The sequence below is a fragment of the Trematomus bernacchii genome, unplaced genomic scaffold (assembly GCF_902827165.1).
Source record: "Trematomus bernacchii unplaced genomic scaffold, fTreBer1.1, whole genome shotgun sequence".
Classification (NCBI taxonomy): Eukaryota; Metazoa; Chordata; class Actinopteri; order Perciformes; family Nototheniidae; genus Trematomus; species Trematomus bernacchii.
The window spans coordinates 1,404,712-1,429,289 of NW_022987698.1; the positions used below are offsets into that span (position 1 = coordinate 1,404,712).

General features: G+C 37.8%; 2 protein-coding genes across 2 annotated transcripts; both read left to right on the top strand.

Moving 5' to 3' along the window:
• The first annotated feature begins 247 nt into the window (after positions 1-247).
• Positions 248-13,786, top strand: mst1 (macrophage stimulating 1). Its single transcript, XM_034138755.1, has 18 exons — positions 248-453; positions 1,614-1,758; positions 2,430-2,545; positions 2,629-2,743; positions 3,572-3,708; positions 4,219-4,339; positions 4,523-4,641; positions 6,768-6,942; positions 7,867-7,997; positions 8,585-8,687; positions 9,100-9,236; positions 9,356-9,388; positions 9,491-9,605; positions 9,690-9,767; positions 10,032-10,178; positions 10,277-10,383; positions 10,690-10,829; positions 12,259-13,786. The coding sequence occupies exons 1-18, from the start codon at positions 405-407 to the stop codon at positions 12,418-12,420; spliced, it is 2,130 nt and encodes a 709-aa protein (XP_033994646.1). The 5' UTR covers positions 248-404; the 3' UTR covers positions 12,421-13,786.
• A 951-nt stretch (positions 13,787-14,737) lies between these two features.
• si:ch211-161c3.6 (high mobility group protein HMGI-C) lies at positions 14,738-22,131 on the top strand. Its single transcript, XM_034138757.1, has 6 exons — positions 14,738-14,991; positions 16,833-17,002; positions 17,200-17,283; positions 19,170-19,220; positions 19,329-19,364; positions 20,869-22,131. Exons 2-6 carry the CDS (start codon positions 16,898-16,900, stop codon positions 20,950-20,952), a joined length of 360 nt encoding a protein of 119 aa, XP_033994648.1. The 5' UTR covers positions 14,738-14,991; positions 16,833-16,897; the 3' UTR covers positions 20,953-22,131.
• The last annotated feature ends 2,447 nt before the right edge of the window (positions 22,132-24,578 follow it).

Consider the following 24,578-nt stretch of genomic DNA (forward strand, 5'->3'; position numbering starts at 1 on the left):
AACAGGATAACAAAACTCCTCTGGAAAATAATCTACTGACGTCTAGCGTTTGTAAAGAGAATAGCTTTTTTTTCTGACTAACTTCAAAACTAATTGTGCTAAAGATGTGGTTTAATCTCCAGTAACAATGTGCCAAAGTGCATATATGATGAAAAATAGACCCTGGCTGTGCCACTCCATTAATGATTGACACGCAGTATTGATTGGCTGTGTTTTGGGGATTAGGGCCTCTGTTTGAATAAGGGCTCGGGTGGGTGTCAGGGTTGTATGCTTTCTGCGTTTTCTGCTGTTTTCTGGGGATTTTCTTTTGGTCATTATCAGATCGACCGGTGATCGGACTTCAGAGATCCCAGCCTGACTTCTAGCCCGCTAAATCTGTTGTTCCCGTCCAAAGACCTCAAACAATGAAACTGTTTCTGTACTTTATTCTGGTGACAGTCGCACCGGCCATTGGTAAGACTGTTTTATAATCCTAAATGTCTTTGTTAAATTGTCTTTGTTGTTATGATAGTGCTAAATATTTGGTTTTATTAGACTCTATTTGGACTTGTGATTCAGAGTAATGGCCTGTTTGGTTACTGTCTGTGTAGTTAGAAAGAAGTGAGCCTACAGCACAAATAAAAAATAGTAAATTACTGTGAGTTTAATCTTTTGGAGTGTTTGATGAAGTGTTTAATTAGAAGTATCAGTACCACACTCTGAAAGGCTCAAATACAAAAAAGTAATGAATTCAAAGTATTTGTTATCTGCAGAATGTGCTTAAAGTATCAAAAGAAAAAGTAGGCTATTCATTTGTTTCCTCTCAGTGCTTTACTATTAAACATTATGTTACTGATGTTACTGCTGCATTAATGTTGTATTGACTATTAACTGCTGTTGATATTTAAGTTGTATGTCTTTTTATACAGTTGGGTGATTTATTATACAAACTAATCAATCATATTCTATAAATCATCCTTTTTGTGGTGTCACTGGCCTGTAAGAACCACAGATCTCTACAAGCTTTGTGACGATGCATTTTCCAGAAAATCCAAGAAGGGTTTTAAATACTTTATTTAGCTTATCAAGTATTACATATGAGAATATCTCAAGTAACACCCCACCCTTCAGTTTATCTAAGGTAGCATAAATAAATAAATTCTCAAGTAATGTATACATATTTAAAATGTGTACTTACTTAAAAGTACAATACTTACAGCTACATTTCCTCCCTAGACAGTTATTTAATTATCTATTTATGGATCAGGATACGATGAAGAGTAAGTGTGTTTATTAAGGAATGTGTAAACTAAAAAGATAAAATAAAAATCCCCAAAACACCTCAAAATATTTTTAATGTAACCTTCTTCAGAGTACTAGGATTATGCTGTTATACATGTCAGCACTGCATTACTTGTGATAGCAGTAGATTGTGGTGGTGGTCTGTTTCAAGAACCAGGTGTACTGAGTTGCTGTTTGAAGTTTTTTCTGGTGTCAGCGTCTTGGTCCAAAGGTTATATGTGTGCAGGCTCGTGCCCAAATGTTGCAGTTGGTACCAGAGAGCACCACCACTAAACAGACAGAGGCCGTCATGCCAGGCACTTTAGGTTTTATTCCTCTGTTCTCATAAACAGCCTACCGCAGTCCACTGAATGACTTCCAGCGCTCTGAGGGCAGAGAGCTCGTCCCCACCTCCTGGAACTCAGCTCAGATGTTGCTGTTAGTGGTCCTGAACCTGGAGGACTGCGCCACTCGCTGCTCACAGTCTCTGGACTGCAGGTAGCCAGCCTTTACTCTGATACAGCATCACTAGACAACAGTTCCTCCAGACCAAAGTGTCCAATAAGATTTATATTGTAAAAAGACACCTATCTCTAAACCAAAGGTCATCTTCTGGTCTATTTCAAACTTCATTTTGAAGTTTTAATCCTTTCAGAGATGATGCAGGTTATCAACAAACAGTTCAGATTGATCATCCAAACTTTTAAACTGTGAGGTCTGACGTGTAGTTGCTCCTTCAAGCATGTCTCAAGATCAATTATTATCGCTGACAAAAATGATGGCCACTGTGAACTCTTTGAAATAAAAGCACAGTTATAAAAAACATGAATTCTGTCTAGGAGAATTGTAGATACTTGACGAATTGATTAGCCAATCCACAGAAATATAATATCCAACACAATTTGATAATTGATTGAACATTCAATTGAATACTTTTGGAATTTGAACTGACAAAACAGGATAGTAAAAGACATCATGAACTTTTAGAGACTTGGATGAGCAATTGTTATTCTCCTTTTGACATCATATAAACCAAATGAAAACAATCCAGAAAATGCTGAATGAAAAATAAAATTAATTGACAATGAAATAATGCTAAGTTGCAGCCTACTATACTGTAGGTTAGTATCCAATAAAGTTTTGACATGAAAACATCCCTTTAACACCAGAGCGTTCAACTACGAGACCCGTCCGACCGTCTCCTGTAAACATCTGCCCTGGGTGGGGGATGGGAGCAACGCTGAGGTGAAGAGGAACGTAAACTGTGACCTCTACGAGAAGAAAGGTGAGACTCATTGTGTGATAACACAGACATCACTGTGAGTGGTCAATTCTGGAGGGGATTCATTGTTGTTTTTTATTATGCAGTCTATGTCAGAAAGTGCATCGTGGGTAAAGGAGAAGACTACCGAGGGAAAGTCTTCACCACGAGAGGTGGGCTCAAATGCCAACAGTGGTGGTCCAAGTTCCCTCACGATCACAGGTGAGACCGTGTAATCTCTTTAGAGGCTCATGCAGTGTATCAGGCATCGGATTAAAGTGAAAGAAGGATTATGGGGTTAGACAGCTGATATTCAGATAACTTACATATTTGAAAACGCTTTTATACATAATCCTCCAATTTAATAGATCCTTTACCTACAGGCAACCTGAACAGGAAGTGTTTTATGGCCAAACTGTTGAATGCCTCCAACTCATGGTGTGTTTAACAACCCAAAATATCAGGAAGCAAAGATGACCACAGTACAGGACTAGCATAGAAGATAGTTTGTTGACGTTTAGGGGTTTAGCTTTTATAGACTTTTTTTTTTTGACAAAATGGTAAATGTGACAGCTTTATTTAAAGTTTCAATCAATATTATATATAACATATTTGTGTTTAAACAGTTGATTTAAATGGCTGTGATGTAAAAGGGGGTCACTGATGCCAACCCATCGCCACCTTTCAGACTAATTTTAGTTTTTCTGGCCTATCTTCTAAACTCTCATGAATCTTGTTTTTTAAAGGAGGTGGCAGGAGTTTTTCCAGATGTGTCAGTAATTGTTGTATTATAGCTTGTGGTTAATTGTAATTTGTCATCTAAAACAGGAAACTGTGTATAAAGAGGCTCCAACTCCCACGCTATTTATGTAATGTGGATGTAAACACCTGTGATTAAAGCTGAGAGTCGTCACTTTAACATGTTGCATTGCAAATCCAATGACAGGTTTAAAAGGGCTCTTTAAATAAATATGAGACGGTCTGAAAATGTTTTGACTGCCCTGCATCAAACAGTCTGTCGCTCACTGTATATTTCTCTGCTGGTCTCAGGTGGACTCCCACAGCTACCAACGGTCTGGAGCTGGCCTATTGCAGGAATCCAGACGGGGATCGGATCGGCCCATGGTGCTACACCACCGACCCTGAGCGCCGCTATGAAAGCTGCAACATCCCCCAGTGTAAAGATGGTACATCCCATACAAGTCGTAACAAGTGCTGTGTGATGTAAAAAAAAAATGGTATCAATACTTTTAAAGCAACAAACAAGCTACATAATTTTGGTACAAATCATAGGTAAAACAGAGAATGAACACATAATTTGAGTTTTTAAAGAAATAATTGCGAATATAAATATTTAGATAGAGTTTAAAGCAAATCTATTTACCTCAAAAGAACTTGAAAACTCACTGAAATGAATTTAAACCGAAGACAATTCTTGTTTTGTTGGAAACCTTTACTCCCCTTTTTCCCTGAAATTGTTACTTTGGTAAGAGAAGGTTATAATTACCAAGTGAACAAATTGAAACCCATTTCCTTGTAATCATCAACAAATGTGGCTTTTACAAAAATTACATCACCTTCTTTTGGTGGAATTATTTGGGCGTAATCGGATATGTAAAATAAAATGTGTGTATTTATTTAGTTTGCTTCCTGCTTCCCTCCTGATGTTGAAGCTGTGTTTGTGGTTTTGTTTGCAGAGGTATGTATCACATGTAACGGAGAGGACTACAGAGGACAGGTGGATCACACTGTGAGCGGCAGAGAGTGCCAGAGATGGGACCAGCAGTACCCGCACCAACACATCTACCAGCCTGAAAAGTAATTCACTACACAATCAAATGTACTCATCATGTAAAGTGATGTTTAAGTCCTTTTCAAGATTCAAGATTAAAAGATTCAAAGGTTTTATTGTCATATGCACATAGTTACAGTGTAGAAATGGCAATGAAATTCTTCTGAACTGTTTCCTTATTGTGGACATCATAAATTACGTTTTTTCAGATATCCAGATAAGAGTTTAGATGACAACTACTGCCGTAACCCGGACGCCTCCCCCGTGCCGTGGTGCTACACCACCGACACCGAGACGGAGCGGGAGAACTGTGAGATCAGCAAGTGCAGTAAGACGTGGCTTCTTTTTTAATCAGTATCAGAATACCTTTATTAGTCCCCCCAATAGTACATAGTCTATATATAACACTATAAACAATATCCAGGGTAATATTAAAGATTGAACAGTTAGATAATTTGTCAGTAGATGAAAAATAATCAGCCACTTTTGTGTAAAATGCCAAACATTTCCAGCTTCTCAGCAGTAGAGATCCTCCCCTGTGAAAGTAAACTGAATATTTATACCTATTTAATTTAATAGGTAGTGGTTGGACCAAGTTTCACATATGTGACTTGGATTCTGGGAAATAAAACAGGAAATGTACACTTTTTAGTTTACAGTTTGTAGACCAAAGTGTTCATTAATTCAAAAAAAATACCTTATACTCTTTACTACCATAAGTTTTCTCCAGACAGTCTATCTTTTTTTCTTCTATTTTGTTTTTGCCATTAGTTCCCTCGGGCACAATCCAGGAGACATGAGCTAAATTAAGTTGTTTCCTGCGGTGTTAGGAGACACAGTGGAGTTAGAGTGCCTCATTAAGTTGCTGTAATTACATTTAGAGAAATCACCTTTTTGGTGTTTGTGCAAATTCCACAGTGGGCTCAATAACTCTTTAAGAGTAAGTGCGACTAACATTTGCACATTTTTTGTCGGTGATTCTGAACCTGCATTGTCTCTCAAGGTTTCAGGTTAATTACAATGTTTATTTGATTATTTTGTTTGTTATTGTACAGCTTGTTTTTATGTCATTGAGTTTCTACAAGCTTTTACTGAAGTATAGTTTACATTTCTATGATTAGTAGTTCAATTATTTACCAAAAATACATACAAACAACATTTAAAGGTAGGTATGATAAGAGTTATAACGTATTGTGTACTTAACGTGAATTGAATAACGTGGTATTTTTACATTCAAATGTATGCTTTCAAGGCTTTTCCTCTGATTCTAACTATTTATGAATTTGGATTGTGTTCAATATAATAAATGAAACAGCACGGCAAACTCAAATGCTGACCCTTTATCTTCAAAAGATAATTAAATAAACAAACCCAAACAGGGCATCTGTGTTTTTTCCAGAATTTCAACACAAGTTGTGCAAGATGACACTGGCAGAATTGGCATTTCCCCTCAATACAGAAATATCTGGGTCCAAACATCGATAAGATACCGCCATCTAGTGGCGCAGGCAGTGTTGAGTCAGAATACAAAACAATACTCCAAATAAATTCCCTTCATCGTCATAGATTAACAAGAACATACACACAAAATATCACATGGTTTCATTTTCAATTTTGGTGTAATTATAAGAAGATTAATAACTATATTATAAGTTCAACCTTTTAGTTTTTTTCAGTTATTCTGTCCAGGACAAACGAAACACAATCAAAATAACAAATGAGAAATTCTCATATTAATTCTGGCAATTCAGCTCAATGGTTACAGTGCATGCCGTTCAACCCAAATTCCCCAAGGTTAAAGGTCCCCTATTATACTGTTTTTCATGAATATATTATAGGTCTCAGATATATACAAACATGTCTCTGAAGTGTTTGGCTCGAAATACCCAACAGATCATGCATTGCAGCATCCCATAAACCCCTCTGTTTCAGCCCTGTTTCAAAAGTGCTGATTCTCTGTCTGTTACTTTAGATGAAAATAAGGAGCCACTCCCCACGCCCCTCTGAGAGATATTTGGTTAAAAAGAACACAATGTGCTCTAGGAGGAGATTCAGGTGATAAGGTGGGGTGGGGGTTACCTTGGATGGTGATTGGCTAATGGTTACACAAGCCAACAAATCGTCATGACATCATAAAGTGGCCAAAATCTGATCAGCTCATTTTCAGACAAAAAGAGAGCGAATCTTTTTTCCTGAGACTTTCAGAATCTCTTTACACAGAGGGGACACATGTTTATGTATAAAAGACATGGAAAAGTGGATTTTGCATAATAGGTGACCTTTAAATTCCAGCTTTCTGACCTTGTTGCATGTCACACCTCTCACTCTCTGTTTAATTTCAATACAATACAGGGGCATACAAATCATTATGCTCAGAGGGACCATATTAACTAGCATCACCTCTGTGTTGTCACTCATCTTTATTCCCTCTTCAACTTGCTGTTACTCTCTCAGCTGAGGTGCGGGTAGATAAGCGCCCACGCTCCAGCTCCACAACAAACTGTTTCCGTGGCCGCGGGGAAGATTACCGTGGCAGAGTGAACGAGACGACATCAGGGATCCCCTGCCAGCGGTGGGATGCCCAGCACCCTCATGAGCATCCCTTCTACCCCAACACCTACGAATGCAAGTAAGTACAACTCACAGCGTGATGGAGGAAAGAAGAAGAAGTTGATAGTTTCTGAAATACTTTGGGGTTATTTTCTGCACTCATGGACTTTTAATTTGCTCGATACATGATTATTAATGTCAAGATGTCCTTTCTGTGAAGTGTCTTGCGATCTTATTTCTCTGCTGACAGTTGACAGTTGATGATAAATGGTCAGCATCTCCAGATTAAGGAGCGGGTCGCACTCTGACTGGCAATATGGATGTGAAATGAATATTAAGCTTATTTGTAATGTGGTAATCCTTCATCATGCCTAAATCGATTATGATCATTTCAATCATCCATTTTATTAAAAATTGATTTTTTGGATGAAAGTATTTTATTAGAATGTAATATTAAACAGGCAGAGAATATACAGTAGATTATGTCTGTGTGACATTCTCATTGTAATGCCTTTATATTTTTAATAGAGAATTGTTTTGCTTTTTGTTCTTTTTTTAATTGTTCTTTTTATTGTTAGCTGCAAGAAAGTATCTGTGGCCTTTATACAATCTATGATGTATTGTGCTTTTAATAATGTGTTTCTTTTATACAGCAACATGTCTTCTACAGAGAGTTCAGTACCTCCCAGCAAGCCATGTACCACTAAATGCCTTAAAGGCAAATGAACAGACTGTTAAAAGGTGTTTTATTGTAACAGAAAAGTCATCATTTAAATTTGGTTGGTCTCAGGACAGGACCAGCATGGACATTTTGACTTTATGTTTTTATGTTTTGCCATGCTTCAATTGTAAGCATAACAATTTGAAAGGGGTAGTTTATTGTCTGTTTGTATTTGTTTGTTTTTAAAGTAATTATGTGAAAAACTGTGTTGTGTGTAGGTTGTTAAATGAAAGAATAAAAACCAAACCAATGTAACCTGACTGAGTGAGACATCTCCTGCAGGGGTTTGGAGGAGAACTACTGTCGTAACCCAGATGGGTCGGAGGCTCCCTGGTGCTTCACATCTGTGCCTGAGATGAGGACTGCTCTCTGCCTACAGATCAAACGCTGCGCAGACGACATAGAGGCTGAAGGTACTCTTCATTTTGAGCTTTTTGTCACCTGCAATGGATAAATATGTAGTAAGCAACTAGAGAGATGAGTCCCTCCAGTGCAACCCCAAGAAACATTTTGGACCAGCAGTCACAGTTTCTATCTCTATGGTTTACTTTGTAAAACTACAAATTAATAATTTCATAAGGTTGCATCAAAGTCTAATTCATTTCAATTCAATGCTGGCACATTTGAGCTTATTACTTCTGTACAGTACACTATCTTTCCATTTACCATTATCATGTTATTGAACGTTATGACAACGGGGGCTGCTCCTCCGCAGAAGTTACATCAACTGAAAAAATACCGTTCTGGTGGGGAAATGCAGAATCCTTGATTTATTTGATTGTTTGAAATATAGATTCAAAAAAACATCTATACAATTTATGTACATTATACCCACCAAGAGGATAATTAATATACAAACAACTTAGTATAGAAATGGCGGCTAAGGCCCTTCATGAGAATGGGGAGTTTCAGTGTTGTTTACATTATTTTTGTACTTTTATACAGCTTTCACTGTATACATTATCATGGCCCTGTCATTTCAATTTTATTTTTGTTACAGATTGCTACCATGGAAATGGAAAAAACTACAGAGGCATGGTCCGCAGAACTCGTAAGGGGATCACCTGCCAGAAATGGAACATCAACACACCTCATCGGACAAAGTACGATGATCATTCAAAATGAGAGATGAGCTCTGCTACTCGTTTTTTTATAAAGCTGTGTTCTGAAATCCAAATGTCAAAATAATTCTAAGCTTATGTTGAATATTCACATTAGAAAAGTGAATTACTACACGCAAATTACCCTCCAAACAGACAGGATGGAGACAAAAATATACAGTTTTTGGTGTGCTCACTTTTTTTTCCACCATGCAATGCACAGAAATTTGGGGAGCTTGGGATCAGCTCCAAAAATGTATTCTAATAGTAGATTTTGATGAAACAGCTTAATGGACACCTTACCAAACAAGAATAAGGGTAACATGTGTGGCAAAAACTTCTTCTTTGTTTAGTTGTCTGTGGCATTTTATTGTTGAGTTTACAGTTTAGTAAAATAATTTAGTACATTTTCCAGGATTAACCAAAGCACGCATCCCGAGGCCAACCTGACGGAGAACTACTGTCGTAACCCGGATGGGGACCAGCACGGACCGTGGTGCTATACCACCGACCCCAAAACTGAGTTTGACTACTGTGCCATCAAACATTGTGGTACATAACTGTATATATATATATGTATATATCTGGTACTTTGTGATGACAGTTCATCCAGAGCTTTTGTTTTCTTACTTTAAAAGTTGATCTGCTTCTTGTTTTGTTTTTTCAAACAGCTGGGGAGAAAGTGTCCATGACTGAACCAGTAGGTTAGTATCTGAATGAATAGTAAGCAACATGTCGATGTTGACAACAAGTTTTCTTGTTTCTCTTAATAATTGTTTTTACATGTCACTGTTTTGTGAACGCAGAGAAAGTGGAGTTCAGTGAGTGTGGAAAGAGAGATGACCGCGCGAAGATATCGAGGCTGCGCATTGTGAATGGGATTCCTGGGAACTCTCCATGGACAGTGAGCCTGAGGGACAGGTGAGTCTGAGAGCTGACGGCCATGAACACGTGAAATGCACTCGCCTGTGTTGTGTGTGTGACCTCTGACCCTCTTGTGTGCAGGAAAGGAAACCATTTCTGTGGAGGATCCCTGGTTAACCCCAGATGGGTGATCAGCACCAAGCAGTGTTTCTCCTCCTGGTAAACTTTTCTTTTTTTAAGGTTCTTGGCGCACAGCAGGGTGTCTGCATTGTCATTGATAACATATTCACATTTACTTTGAAGCCTTGCTGTGCCTAAGTACAGCCTTACAGAGCTAAAAGCAAGACTAGTGTTGTTTAAAATGAGTGTTACTTGGAAGAGCAGTATTAAACAGCTTGAGGTCCTCTTACAGACTATGAGATATGTCAGGATAAGACATGAAATAAAAAGACTCGTACTGATCCTCTCTGCATGTGTTCACAGCTACGTGGACCTGCCCGGGTACTCGGCTAGGATGGGAACTCTGTTTCGTGATCCACAAGCAGAAGAGCCCGGCATGCAAACCATCCCGCTGACAAAGATCGTCTGCGGACCCTCGGAGTCTCAGCTGGTCATGCTACAACTGGAATAGTGTGTACTGTCAAGTGCCCCCAGCATGCTCTCTCTCTCACACACACACACACACACACACCAATAATTTCCCTCTGCCTCTCTCTTTCTTCCTCTAGTCCGGCCCAGATTAATGAGCGTATCTCTCAGATCTGCCTCCCTCCTGAGCGTTACATTGTAGCTGAGGGGACGCCATGTGAGATCGCAGGATGGGGTGAGACGAGAGGCAAGTATAATCCTTTGGAAATGATTAACTTGACACTGAATTAGCAACACGCTGCGCTTCATGCAACTACAATATGCTTCAATTTCAGTAATTGATAATTGATGACTTCCTTAGAACAAGCATCTTGCGTCTGCCCTTGAAGTAATGTTGCGTCTAAATGAGAGCGCAATTCAGAACAGTGAGCAACAGATGGCGTTGCTATTTGCAGAAACATTCAACATCTGTCCACCTTCCTTTGCTATTTTCTCCATCTTTAAACACATCGGCTGCTGCTAAATCATTCCTCCGTCTCGTTGTTGTTTCAAGGGACTGGAGATGAGACTGTCCTCAACGTGGCCCACATACCAGTTCTGAGTAACAAGGAATGCAACAAATACTTCAGAGGTCGCGTTCGTGAGAACGAGATGTGCACGAACTCTTTCCATGGTGGGGTGGGCGCCTGCGAGGTAAGAGTCTTTAAAGAGAGTGCACAGCATCTAAGCTTTATTGTCCTTTTTGAATAGTAGAATATTTGTTTTACCCTCAAGCTTCATCAGTTTCTCCATTCACAATCTTTTTTGTTCTTTTTTTTTTGCATTTCGACAGTGTTGGGTATAACTTGCAACATATAAAAAACTTTAAAAAGATAACAAATAAATGTTTCACTTAATTAAAGTCACCAATCAAAATGTTGATTACAAATGGATTACATCTATGCAATATATTTTTGGCAAAAATTAATTAATTAAGTATTGTGAGGTTTTCACTGTTTTATTGTCAAGTTCAAGATATGTGTTTAAAAAGTTATGAAAAGTAATCAAATGTAATAAGTTGCATTTCGTTGAATAAGTAATTAAAATAGAGACATTTATTTTTACATTGTCTTAACAAAAGGTAACCATGACGCAAACAAAACAACCATTAACTGCAGTGTGCAGAGGCATTCAAGGAATATGTCAAACATTTAAAAATACAATCACACGCTTTCTTGTCGAGAGTTTGACGCTATCATGCCTTTATGCTCATTATGTTGCTAGAGCAAGTAGCCAGTGAGCATAGCCTGTCTGAGCTAGCTATTGTACTGTAGCATACAGTAAACTACATTACGTTTTCAACTTTTGTACGTTATGCTAAATATTTCCCTGAGCGATGGAGTTCATTTGGGAGCGTTGCAGAAAGCCTCTCAGGTTGTCTGCTTGTTTAGACTCAGGCTTTCACGGTAGTTACTGTCATAATACAGCACATGTGCACTTCAGTTAGCAATGTTACGCTTCACTCGCATCATCATCCTTTAATGTTACTTGACAGCATTATTGTGAGTGTTTGCTAGCTTCTTCTAAAAGGACAACGAAAGAGAATGCAGAATTTAAAAGAATGAGAATGCAGTTTTTCTCAGAGAAAATGATGCACATCATTTATAATATAATTATAATAATGTTTTTTTCTTTCATTGTTTGCCTGTGAACCTGTTGTTAGGTTTGCTTTTTTTTGCTCAGCCAAGCTGGATGTTTCCAGTTTTATGCTAAGCTAAAATAAGCTAACTTGCAGCTGGAGGTTAGTTTCAACCTCTCATCTAACTCCCGGAAACAAAGCAAATTAGCATATTTCTCAAAAGTCAAATATTTTAATGAGCAAAAATAACAGCATTAAGCTCAGATAATTAAAACTTTAAATACAGATGGTAAAGAAAATTAGTTTGATGATGAAATTCTCTACAAGTGCTCTTAAACAGCATACAGCTATTTATATGTTCCTATAAATCATATTCACCAATTGAACAATGGAAGTGCACACTGGACAAGATGTGACTGCAAGATGTTTCCAACCTCAGCAGTGACAGTCAGTCATAACAGAGACAAATAATGACGGCGGAGTGTTGTTCCTGTGTTTCTGCAGAGAGACTACGGCGGACCTCTGGCGTGTCAGAACAGCGACTGCTGGGTACTGGAGGGTGTGATCATCCCCATGAGGCGCTGCGGACACCCAGGGCAGCCCAACATCTTCATCCGAGTGTCTGTCTATGTGGACTGGATCAAGAAGGTCATGGAGATGGCTTAGAGACTGCCGTTTAACAGGAACTGCTCAAATCAACTGGCAAATACCAAACAGACCAGTTAGTCACTTTACCACATAAAAACAATCTTTTCAGCTGTCTCTTTTACATAAAAAAATGTTAATTATACAATAAGATTCATAGTCAGATTTTATTTTACGATTAATACAATTACTACATGATAGAGACTATGTGAAATTATATTTAGTCTACTGTATATCTCTGCCAGATTAACCTACCAAAATCATTTATGTTTCCAAAACATAATTACATATGCTGAGATACAAAAACATGCAGAGAATCATAACATTTTAATTTATTACAAATCTTCTCATTACAAGAGGTCCTTCGGTTTATATATTGCATTTAACTATATTTCAGTTGTAAGCAGATACAAGGGCATTTTTAGCTGTCAAATAGTGTCAAGTATTTGGCAACAATGATAACCTCTCCTATAATTGTATGTTATTACAATGTTGTTTTAAAAACCTTTTCATTCATTATGTGTTCCTACAACAGCCCCCACTTAAGAGTGCCCACAAGAAGAGTTGTTTTTTCACAAACACATAATTAAACACTGCTTACAGCTACTTTATAGTGCACTGAAATTAATGTCAATTTTTAACTAATTGTAGCCCCTCCGGTTCAGAGCAGAATAACTGAGAGTAAGTAACTCCTAACTAACATCCCCTGGAAATGCACCCTTCACCACAAAACTGTCTGCCTCCCCTCCTCTCAGTGGCAGTGAATGGAGCTCCGAAATACCTCCTTTGCCCCCAGTCTCTAAAGAAATCCCTCCTCTGCCTGTCTTTTGATGCCTGCCCCCACCTCTAAAGACATGCCTTTGTGCCTTATGCAGAACTGTATGCGCTGCACATTCTTTCTAGTTCTATAGGAGGATTTTTGTAACCCGGTCCTGATGAGCCCACGGAATTCAGCTTAAATAAACCTCAAGATCAGAGTCCGACCGAATCTCAGACACACCAGCCTGCAGAGGGCCACTGAACTCACACAACTCCTCACTCATGCAAACCCTCCCCCCTCGATCTGTCTTATACATTTTCACACCAACATTGTTCAATCCAAATATACTAACATTTTGTCTTTTGCAGAACTAATAGCAGTATAGAGTAGAAGATGTTCCCTTTCACTAAAAACAGACAATTATCATCCTGCTGGACACAGCGTCTGGAAATGGCGGGTTGACAGTTATGATTTCAGCATCATTCTGGCGCTTTCATTTAGTAATAATTATAGTGGATGACTAATCAAATTCATATATGACTACCAGTTCTCACCAACTGTTAAAGCTTAATGCTTCTGGGAAACCTGAATACATTTTTAATAAATGCTGCCACAGAAATATTCAAATAGTTTCTTTGTAATTTGTCTCATGCATCCTTTGTTATCTGAATGATCTGTATCTTTTAATTCAACATTTTTATGTGAGTTTTTCAAAATACAACTTCATATTTCAGAGGATATGAATTTCTGAGGTACATAATGAAACTGACACTTTCTGGCATTCAGATGCAGCCCAGTGCTCCATCTTTGTAACCTAAAGCTTTATATTTTTGGTCTTATGCCAGCAGGCTGACCTGACATGACTCCATGAGCGGTTCAGCATTAGCCGCCCCTGGAATGTGTTTTCACTGTTGTTCAAACATGTATGTCTGTATTTATCAGTGTGTGCAAATTTACAAAGTTACCTCTGAAATCTCAATGTTTTTTAAACCTATACTGAAGCATGCGTCAAAAACTATGATGGTAGGATTTCAAGATTCCAAAGTCCACCATAGGAAGATGTTATTTTAAACATAAAGAGAACAAGAACAGAACAAATACTAAAGATACAAGATATGGTGTCTAATAAAAACACTTTGTTCAGGTTGTTTAACATAGGAACATTAAAGGGGACATTAGTCATTTTACTCAGATCTGGTAAAAGGGAATCTGATGCATAATTAAATTAACCAAACTGTGGTCACCCCCCCACCCCCCCAAAAAAAAGACGGCACACACACTTTGCTCTCAAAAACCCCATCTGATATTTGGTTCCTTTGTTATGACTGACAGAAACTCAAGCAGTGTAGGTGGGGATCTAACAGCAGGGAGGGAGAGAGAGAGTGTGAAACCTCTGCTTAAACCCGTCTAGACATTTCTACTGTACCTTCTCCTCCCGTCTGTGGGGAACTTCCCCACTTTGGGAACCCCGGAACCAGACTCTCTCTTTCTTTCTCTCAAGTGGGTGGTCCGGTGAGCTTTTCGGGGCGGGGTCCTCTGTTCCAACCCTCCTACCCTCGCTCCCTCTTGAAACATGCTTTAATAGAGAAAGTATGCAATGCATACTGCTCAGCTACAACCCCCAATTATACTGCAACTGGGGTATTCGTGACTGGACGTCTGGGGGGATCACACACATTTCCGATTAGAGGAGAGAGGGAGAGAGAGAGAGAGTTTACCCTTTCAATCCAACCAATGAGACGGTCGATACTCAGAGATTTTCAGAGTTGTGCAGGAGCACAAAGTGAGCTGACCGTGTGTGAACTTCCAGGTAAAGCTAGAACCGTCTCAAGGTAAGTTCCCTGCGCTCTCATTGTTGCATTTGGCGGTGAGCACTCAGCCTGAACATGGAGCCTATAGCCTGGGTGTATGTATGTGTGTATGCCCATGGCTGCTTTGAAAGGAGAGCTTTTGCACCTGTGTTCCTCGCCTTTGTCCCTCTCGCTAAAGTTTCTCCAGTTTTTCGGTTCATCCACTTCGGCGGACCTGTTATCACTAATGAAAACAGCACATACAAACTATTGCGCAAGTGATGTGAGCAGGGGGATGTTGTGAAGAGAGCACCGACTTTAAACACTGACGGCCTCGACTGTTGTTTTGGCGTTTACATGCGCCAGATACTCAACCCATAGTCGGGAAGGTTTGAAGTCATGGGGCTGGCTGCAGGAGCGCTTTACGCACCTTCTTAAAAGGCTGTAAAACAAGGTGTTTTTATGGTTGCAATTGCCGCCCATATGCAAAAAGTACATTCAGTCCCAGTACTAGACTGGCAAACACAGACTAGTTAAGCGGGCGGTCTGCCGCTGCAGAAGAAGTGCAGGACGCTTGTTGTGTTGCTCCTAACTCCGTTTAGAAGCCACGAAACGGCGTCGTTTGTCTCGTTTGGCTTTTACTCGTTTCAACAAGGACGTATATTTCTCAAATGACTCCGACTTCCTGCTTCAGTTCGCCCGTTTTGATAGGCTGTGTTGGCAATTAGATTTTGGCACATTCCTCCCAGAGCTAGACCTTACGGTGAACGACCACTTTAGGACATTACAAACAGCATTTAGGTTCATCTATCTATCTTAATAAAATTAACTAATCGTCCTTTGAGAAATTCCCAACAAATATGATAAGAGGATACATGGTTTGTCATAATCAATCAGACAATTATTTTGATAACTCATTTATACTTTCAGTCATTTTTCGAGAATTGTTGCCTTTCTTGGTCATAATGTGATTGTAAACTTGTTATCTTTGACAATTCAAGATGCCAACATGGTTTTTGGGGGCGTAAAGGGCAGTTTTAACTATGTTGTTACATTTAATTGACCAGACAATTACTGAATTAGGAAATCACTGACTTGTCCTTAATAATAAATTGATTATTCAGTTGGTAAAACAATAAGAAGTTTTGCCTGAAGTCCAAATTGTTTCTTCAAATTATGTTTTTTCATGTATCTGTGCCCTATAACTCAAAACCGAAAACTATTTTGTTTACAATCAAATGAGACACAGAGACTGCCATCAATTATGAAAAAAGTTCCAGGTTCATTTCTTGTGGATGACTATTCTATAAATCAACTAAGCATTGCAGCTCTGAAGTTCACTATATAGGTTGCAATCTTAGATGTTTGAATAGTTTGTCATGTTGTAATGATTCTTTCCATTAAAAATAAGTAGTTTATTTTTTGGGTGTCTAAGTTCCACACGTTTCAAATAAAGGTTGTTGCAGCATCAGCACGCCTACAGCATGCACAACCTCATTGAGAAATACCTCGCAGAGGACAGATGGAAAGGCAGCGTACAGCAGAGCAGATGCAGATTTTGGATGGCAGATTGAGTTGTGAATATCTGTGCTACTTTTAGTTTCTGGACACCATTCTCATGTTTCCCTGCGTCTGCCAGACCCCTGTCTGTGTTTCCAATGAACCTGGTGCCAAGGCTAATGTATAAGCAGTTCCCACGCTCACTACTGGAAAATGACCCTGTGTGATTCTGATTTATCCTTTCAATTATATTAAGCACTGATCAAAACTCACAGTTGTGATTGTGCAAAGAAAACGTTTTGAATAGAATTTGTGGAAGATGATGGCTGAATTCATAAGTTTGCAATACTATGTTTTTTTACACTCATCTTCTCCTCTTTAAGCCCTTGAGGCTGCTTCTCCAGGCTTTGATGCCCACACTCTTTGAAGCAGGTGGACAGACACAGGCATGAGTAATCGTGGGACCAAAGAGCCGTCTCCCGAGCCGAGCACTGCCCAGTCTCCTCCTGAGCCTCAGCGCAGGGGCAGGGGTCGGCCCCGGAAACAGCAGCAGGTAAGGCTCCAGTCTTTAAAAAGATCAGATTAATCAGGTCTATCCTAGATCTTAAATCATTAAGTATCTAATTAAAAAGTGCTTCTGGGAAACAAAGCTAGTTAATTATGGGTCCGTGTCTCCTGGCTGTAAAGAAACAGCTCATGCCAAGCAATGATTTTCAATGGTTAGTTTAACATGTGGTTTTTTCTGTGCAGGAGCCTGTTGGGCCACCGACTCCGAAGAGACCGAGAGGACGACCCAAAGGCAGCAAGAACAAAGGCCCCAAAACTGCACTGAAGGTTAAAACTGATTTATAAGCTGTCAATAAATACATGTATTTATTTGAGAAAGAAAGAAATGATGCTGTGAATTTCTTAACATTAGAAAATATAATAGAAAGATATAATCATTAGTGACATTACAGTCATCTGTGATTTCTTACTCTAACACTCAATAACACACACAATATTTGTCTTACAATTGATGGAAATACTCTCTATACATTTTGTTTCCATTTATAATTTTTTGAAACTAAGATTGATGTCATTTGCAGGGCATTTAATGGAAGTCAGCATTCATCATGATGAGGGCAGTGTCAGCTGAAAACAGAGAAAAGAGCAGCTGTTAAATCAGTGCAGTATTTTTGTCTCACGCCTGTTTGTTAGTGATAGCTATTATTGTTCTGAGGAATGAAAGATTGTCTTACAGAGAGATGTCTCTCCCTTAACATTAATAAAAGTGGTTAAAGATACGACAGCACATGCTTAAATACCGAAAGTACATCTTTGAGGCACATGTGAAGTCACTTTGCAGTTTACAATTTTACACATCATCTTTTAAACTATCACTTTGTATATCAACAGTGTTTTATGTTGATATAAGCTCCATCTAAATTGGTCCATCTTTCACATCTATGCATTCATGATAATTATTTTTATCTTAATATGTATGTACAATAATCAAAAACTCTGTAATGAAGTATATTGCATAGTGAGCATTACTTTTGGTACTTGAAAATATTTTTGAATGCATGACTTTTAATTATACCATTTTAAACATGTATTTCTACTTTCAATTGAGTAAAGAATTAGTACCATTCTCACCAAAGGGACCTTTTCCAATAATGTAACATTAAAACAGCACTTCTAAATTAACCAATACTTTAAAAACTAAAATCTCAGCCTATTTTTTATATTGTGTATTTAGGTGTTTTCAAAATAAACTAAAACATGTGTGGCAGCGTGTTTAAAAAGTGTTGACATTGTTGAATGACAGCTGTGAAATATCAATTTACAGTACACTTATGACGACATGTACTCAGATATAGCATCAGGAGCCACATTGCTGTGTGCATTGACATAAAAGATAGTTTAGAAAAAAGCTACCCTTTGCTATTTGGTCAAATGTTCTCTTAAAGTTGAAGTTTATTTTCAGAGGCTTGTTGTAGCAGGAGTGAAAGTTGTTGTCGTGCCCCTGCTGGCAGATTTCCAGGTTGTCTGTGCATTTGTAGCAACACTCTAAACAATTGTATACAGATAACATATCTTGTTTTATTATAGACTTTATTTGTTTCATCGCTATCTCTTGAAAAAAACATTAGTATCAGGCAACTCCACCGATCTATTTACATCTGAAACATACATTTGTTTGTATGTGCCTATTTATGTTGATATAAGCTCCATCTAAATTGGTCCATCTTTCACATCTATGCATTCATGATAATTATTTTATCTTAATATGTATTTACAATAATCAAAAACTCTGTAATGAAGTATATTGCATATATTGCCTATTGTAAAACATGCCATAACCCACATACATTTTTTTGTTTTTTACAAATTAAGGGAAATTCAGCATTTCTCTGAAAATGTGGATACAAAAGCAAAATATGCAATGAATATGTGTATTTTTGGTATTTTTATTCGATTGTTGAAGATCATTTAACTTTGCTTGGTAGAGTTCCTCATTTATATTCAGACAGACAGCTCTTCATATTCTACACAGAGGGATACTTTGACTTAAAGAACTGTTTGTATTGCAGTTAACTTTGTTCTGGCGACAAAGTAATAAAAACTATGATACAAAATGGCAACGCATAAGATCCTAATCTTAGTTAGAGCTGAAAGTATGCCAGGATTGTTAAAATGTGAAACCTGGTGTTAACCATTCGTCTGTTCTTCCTCAGAAAGTAGAGCCCGTTGGTGAGAAACGTCCGCGTGGGCGACCGAGGAAATGGGTATGGAGCAATCACTGACAGTTGTGTCCAAAACCTTCAAGGTGTCTCCTTGAGCTGCAGGGCGCTTGTATTCATGATATATTCATTGTGTTTCCTCTCTTACCGCAGCCCCGGAAAGTAGTACAAGTAGCTGAAGAGCAGCAGGTGAGGAAAAAAAAAATCTTTTGATTCTTGTGATTTAATTTGTTAAAATGACTGAAGTAAGATCTCTAATCTAACAAAATGAGCAGAAATGTTGCAGATTCTTTAAATCATTACAAAGCATTACATCCTTAAATCTAAGCATAAGCCCTCTATAATTAAATACCCTTCCACTGCAGTCTTTTTGGTAAGTCACACGTACCAAATTACTTTCAAACGTTTTTGAATTAGTCACTTACTAGATATCACATCGAACTGTGAGAGTCTGTGACAATGAAGAAATACATCCTCTGCTTCAGTAGATCAGACATTTCAGTTTGTGTCACACATCTTACTTTTTCACTAAATCAGTCTCATTTATAATGAGGGACTTTTGAGGGCAGATCTCATTTAACTATTCATGAATATCTTCTGCTTGTGTTCCTATTCAAACCTGAACTACATTCAAAAGCCCTATGGGCCCATTAAGTTGGTTCTGCAGCCAACAAAGTATTGCCTTCAGACAGTCTATAGTAACCAATTTATTAAATATACCTAACCAACACTGCAGTGCGTTATATTGAATGTTTTTAACAAAACACATAAAGAGAGAGAGCATGATGACAAAGTTATTGACTTACCAACATAGTTATCCACTTTGATGCATTATACTGCTGTAGTTTTGGCTAGATTGATCAAGTAAACTGACATGTGATTCTTAAGTATCGCGTTTTTATATTTGTTTTTTCATCATTTAAATTTTTTTTAAATGTATAAAAATCATACTTTATAAGTATCATATACTTCTTCGGCAAACGTCTCCATAATCACAAATCCAACACAGAATAAGAAAAAGCTTCTTTCCTCCAGCTTGTGCAGCACATACAGCTAATCCTTTGCACTGCCCTGCACATTGAAACATTAGGATTAGAACAACATGGCACATTGCTGCTAACTACATATTTACTTTAATTGACTTCACAAGGATATGACGGGTTCTAGGAAATGTACAGACGGCGGTGCTGAATTCCCCAAATACACCTCCAAACATCCTTTCGTTACATCCAGTTTTAGTGGGTGCACACCCAGTGTTTCTGAGAAACGTTAGTTCTTTAAGCCACCTCGTCATATTTCAAACAAAGAATATTGCACAACGTGTCAGTTCTCTTGATGCCCCTCGTCTTCCTTATCGCATCCTCTCCTCTTCAAGAACTGAAACCGTTGAGATAGACTCCCTTTTTCAGACGCACGCACACGAAGGGGAAGAATGAGTCAATGTAGAGAGGGGAAACCTGATCTAACTGTTCTCTTTCTCTGTCTTCTTGGTTTCCTGACCTAACCGTCGTCTTCTTCACATTTCTAAGTCTGACAGCTGGACCTACTTCCCCGCACGCAATCACTGAATTTTACACTCATTATTGTATTCTCGTGCTCTTTCTAGTATAGATTCATTATCTTGTGCATTATGAGTCACTAGACTGCGACAACACACAACGTGATGGTGTTTTTTGGTCTTGTGCTGTTCCAGGGCTCTTCAGAAGAGACTGAGGATGATCCCTCGCAGCTCGAGCCTCAGACATCTCAGGTTCCAGCGCAGGAGGAAGGGGAGTAGATGGGATGCCTTTCGACCTACCTCAAGGTTTGGCCTCAAACAAACAGGGGTCTGACCCCTTTCTGTGATGGGAATTCAGGAACACACACATAACCACACAAAAAGAAGTCATTGCAGACAGTTGTTTCTTCTCCCGATATGATACTGTACCCTGGTTTTATTAGTTCGCTGTCAGAGTTTGATGAACAAGCTCTGTTTTTACTTCGAATAATTTGATCTTTCAAAATAGCTTTTTTTTAGCAAATAGTTTGACATTTTGGGAATTGTGCTTGTTCACTTACACCAAGAGTTGCATCAAAAGATTGATACCAATCTCATATCTGTACGGTTAATATTAAGCTACTACCAGAAGCTGGTTAGCTTAACTTAGCATAAAGACTGATAGCAGTTTTTAGTTAATTGTTCACACAGTTACTGCAATGTGCCTTTCGAGTTTTAAATGTGTAAGGTCAAATGTTCAACTTCAGACTGTCCAGTCTGAATGCTACGCTTAAGATTCATTGTTTTTTAGAAATCTTCTTATCTAACTTTTGGAAAGATTGCCAAGAAGCGTATTTACCCAAAAGGTCAAACTATTGCTTTAAGGATGCCCACTCTCTTAACCTCTCTGCTTGTCTCTGAGCGGGTGTGTGGACAGGATTGTGGGTTAAAATTGAGAGAAAAAAGGAACTAACCTTGACTGTTTTATTGAAAAGAAATCTAAATCAAGTGTCATGAATTCTCATATGAAATGGGAGCAAGATGGTGACATTTTTAGTGATGTTACAATATAAACATGGTGCTCTGAAGTAATTATTATAAAAGTAGACGTGAAAGATTTTATTCCAAAAGGAGATATCCAGTTTGGGAGAAAATAAATGTCTTATGTTCATTACTCAAAGTTCAAAAGTAATGCATAACAATTGCCAATGTAGGCAAGAGTTGGCTTAGTAACCTCAATGATTGTATTTCCTCTTCCACCCTCCAGCAAGTAAAAAAGCACCCAAAGGTTTATATGGATGTCTTGTTTTGGAAAGAAACCCTTCATATTTACTTTAGTCAACAACATTGTTGACATGTCATTTTACCACACTCAGGATTTTACTATTACAGTGCTTTTACACCATATTGAAACCTCAGGTACTAAACTATTCAGGAACATGTTGTCAGTCTACTCAGTAAAAATGATTGTGCTGTGTTTGTTGTGCATTTCTGATTTGTATTTGACATTACCAGTTTGCCTTGACACAAAGACCTCATTTAAACCTCAGATGCCCTCAGTTTCTTAAACTCTCATACTACCTCAGTAACAAAAAACATCACAACAAAATAACTTTTCACTCCCTCGGCAGCAACAACGACACACACACACACTCACACAAACACACACAGGCAAAGGGTTTTCAGGCTTGCACACAAAAGCACACATCACACACCAGCAGAGGATTTTACTATTGGTGTACAAAAAAAGCATCATTGTAATTTTCTTTAAAAAATGTATTTGTTAAAAGCTGAAGTGAGACTCCTGGGAAAACAATGCATCCAATAGTTTACAACAACTTGATAAAATACTTGCTTTTTTAGGGTGTACTTCCTTATGAAATACTTGTTTGTTTTTTGGGTCTTTCTCATTTTTACTATATCATGGTTTTTCTCATTCTTACACTGTAAATTGTATGTGGGACACTCTTAATAAGTGTGATTTTTAAAAAAAACAAGGGCAGCAAATAACTTCAAGGTGCTGAAATACATGACAAGGTGGAAATAAATGGTGGAAAATAAGTAAATCATATTTCACACTGCATCTTTAACCATTATCTTTGTTGTTTTACTCATTTATGAAAGGAAAAAAGGTTGTTCCTTCATTTTTCTATATGGTCGTTATAAGACAGACTATATATTTTAGTGACCCGCAACAATTGGGCTACTATGTGATAGTTATGCTAATCGCAAAAATATATTATACCAGAAGAATAAGTATACATTTGTTGGTACCACTTTACAATAAGACTACCCTTATAAAGGATTCATAAAGGGTTTATAATTAGGTTAGTAATTAGGTTGTAAACACTTTATTAATCATTAAGAACCATTTATAAACCAGTTCTAACATAGTTTTCATACATCAACACAGGCTCACTATTTGGCAAGATGACTAAGCCTTATATTGGCTACTTAGCGAGAATCAACTCAGTGAGCAACAGATACCAAGGATGCTGGCTGATGAAGAAGACGAAGTAAGCTAGGTAGCCAATATAAGGCTTAGCAGTACAGATAAATGTGGGCTCACTATTTGGCAAGCAACCCGTCATAGTTGCCCTGTTTATCTCATGTCTTATAAAAGCTTATTAATGATTTATAAAGTGCTCACAACCTAATTAATAAATGAATTACAAACTATTCGTAAACCCTTTATAAGGGTAGTCTTATTGTAAGTGGTACCCATGTGTTAATAAATGACTCATTGATCAACCCATAGTTGTATTAAAGGGTGGGTTTTATTTCTTCTTAATTAAACTTTTAATTTGTGGTTCTTCTTTGTAACTTGTGGTTTCAAGTCATGCAGATAGTTTTGGTTTTTGACCAGTTCTGAGATATGTGTTTCTGAAACTCAAATACAATGGAAATTAATGGAATTCCATTTGTGGTCAACACTTGTGGTGTTTAAGAGAAATAAAACTATCTGAATGATGTAAAAAACACACTTTAAGGGTAACCCCTAAATATACTTTTTTATCTTTAATAAATCATCATAAATAATCACTCAGAGTACTTGGTAGAATAATAATGGTATTTTAAAGTATTCTTTCTATAATTTCCAATTGTTTAGTTATTTAAAAATAAAGAAGTTTCCAGGTTTACAGTAATGTTTTTAAGACCTTGGTGGTCAATATTTCTGCCCTTAAACTGACAGTAAGCTTATTGCAAATGTTTCATTTTTCATATCACTGATGGTATGTAATATCCCCATTTGTGTATGTATTTCAGCATTGTTGGGTAAATTGCTGCCATGGAGCTTAATGAATTTACAGACAGTTATGTTTTATTGTACAACTGCATTGACGTTACTTTTGGACTACCTCTAAAAAAACGAATAAGCCAAGGACGTCTCTGAAGAAAGTCTTTGGCTAGTGGTGTCTGACCTTTTCCACAGAACCTGCAGGCGATGTGGATCATGAAATCTTGAAATAATTGTCTAACTAGTACTGTTGTAGTCCACTCATCTCATCTCGCAACATTCACGTCACCATAATTAACGTAAGTCAGCCTGAAGGGCGCCTCTTAATTTAACTACGGCTGGGTTAGTGTTTGTTGTTTTACACAAGCTGTGTCTGGATATTTACTCTCTATAAGGGGACAACGTTGTTCTGTGATCTTACTGATAGTACATACAGTACTTGATCCATATTCAACTATTGAAAAGTTGAAGTGTAACTTGAGAAATCATCTTTTATGCCTTACTTTTAACACCATTTTGTAGTTATGTTATTGATGTGTCCTCATCCAATACATTAATACAACTCACAAACCTGTGATATATGTTTTGTAATGATTCTTTACCATGTGATTTGTGTTATTCTGCTTCTTTATCGCTTATCAATAAAATATCACACCCATCAACTCTTTTGTCATGGATTTGTACATCA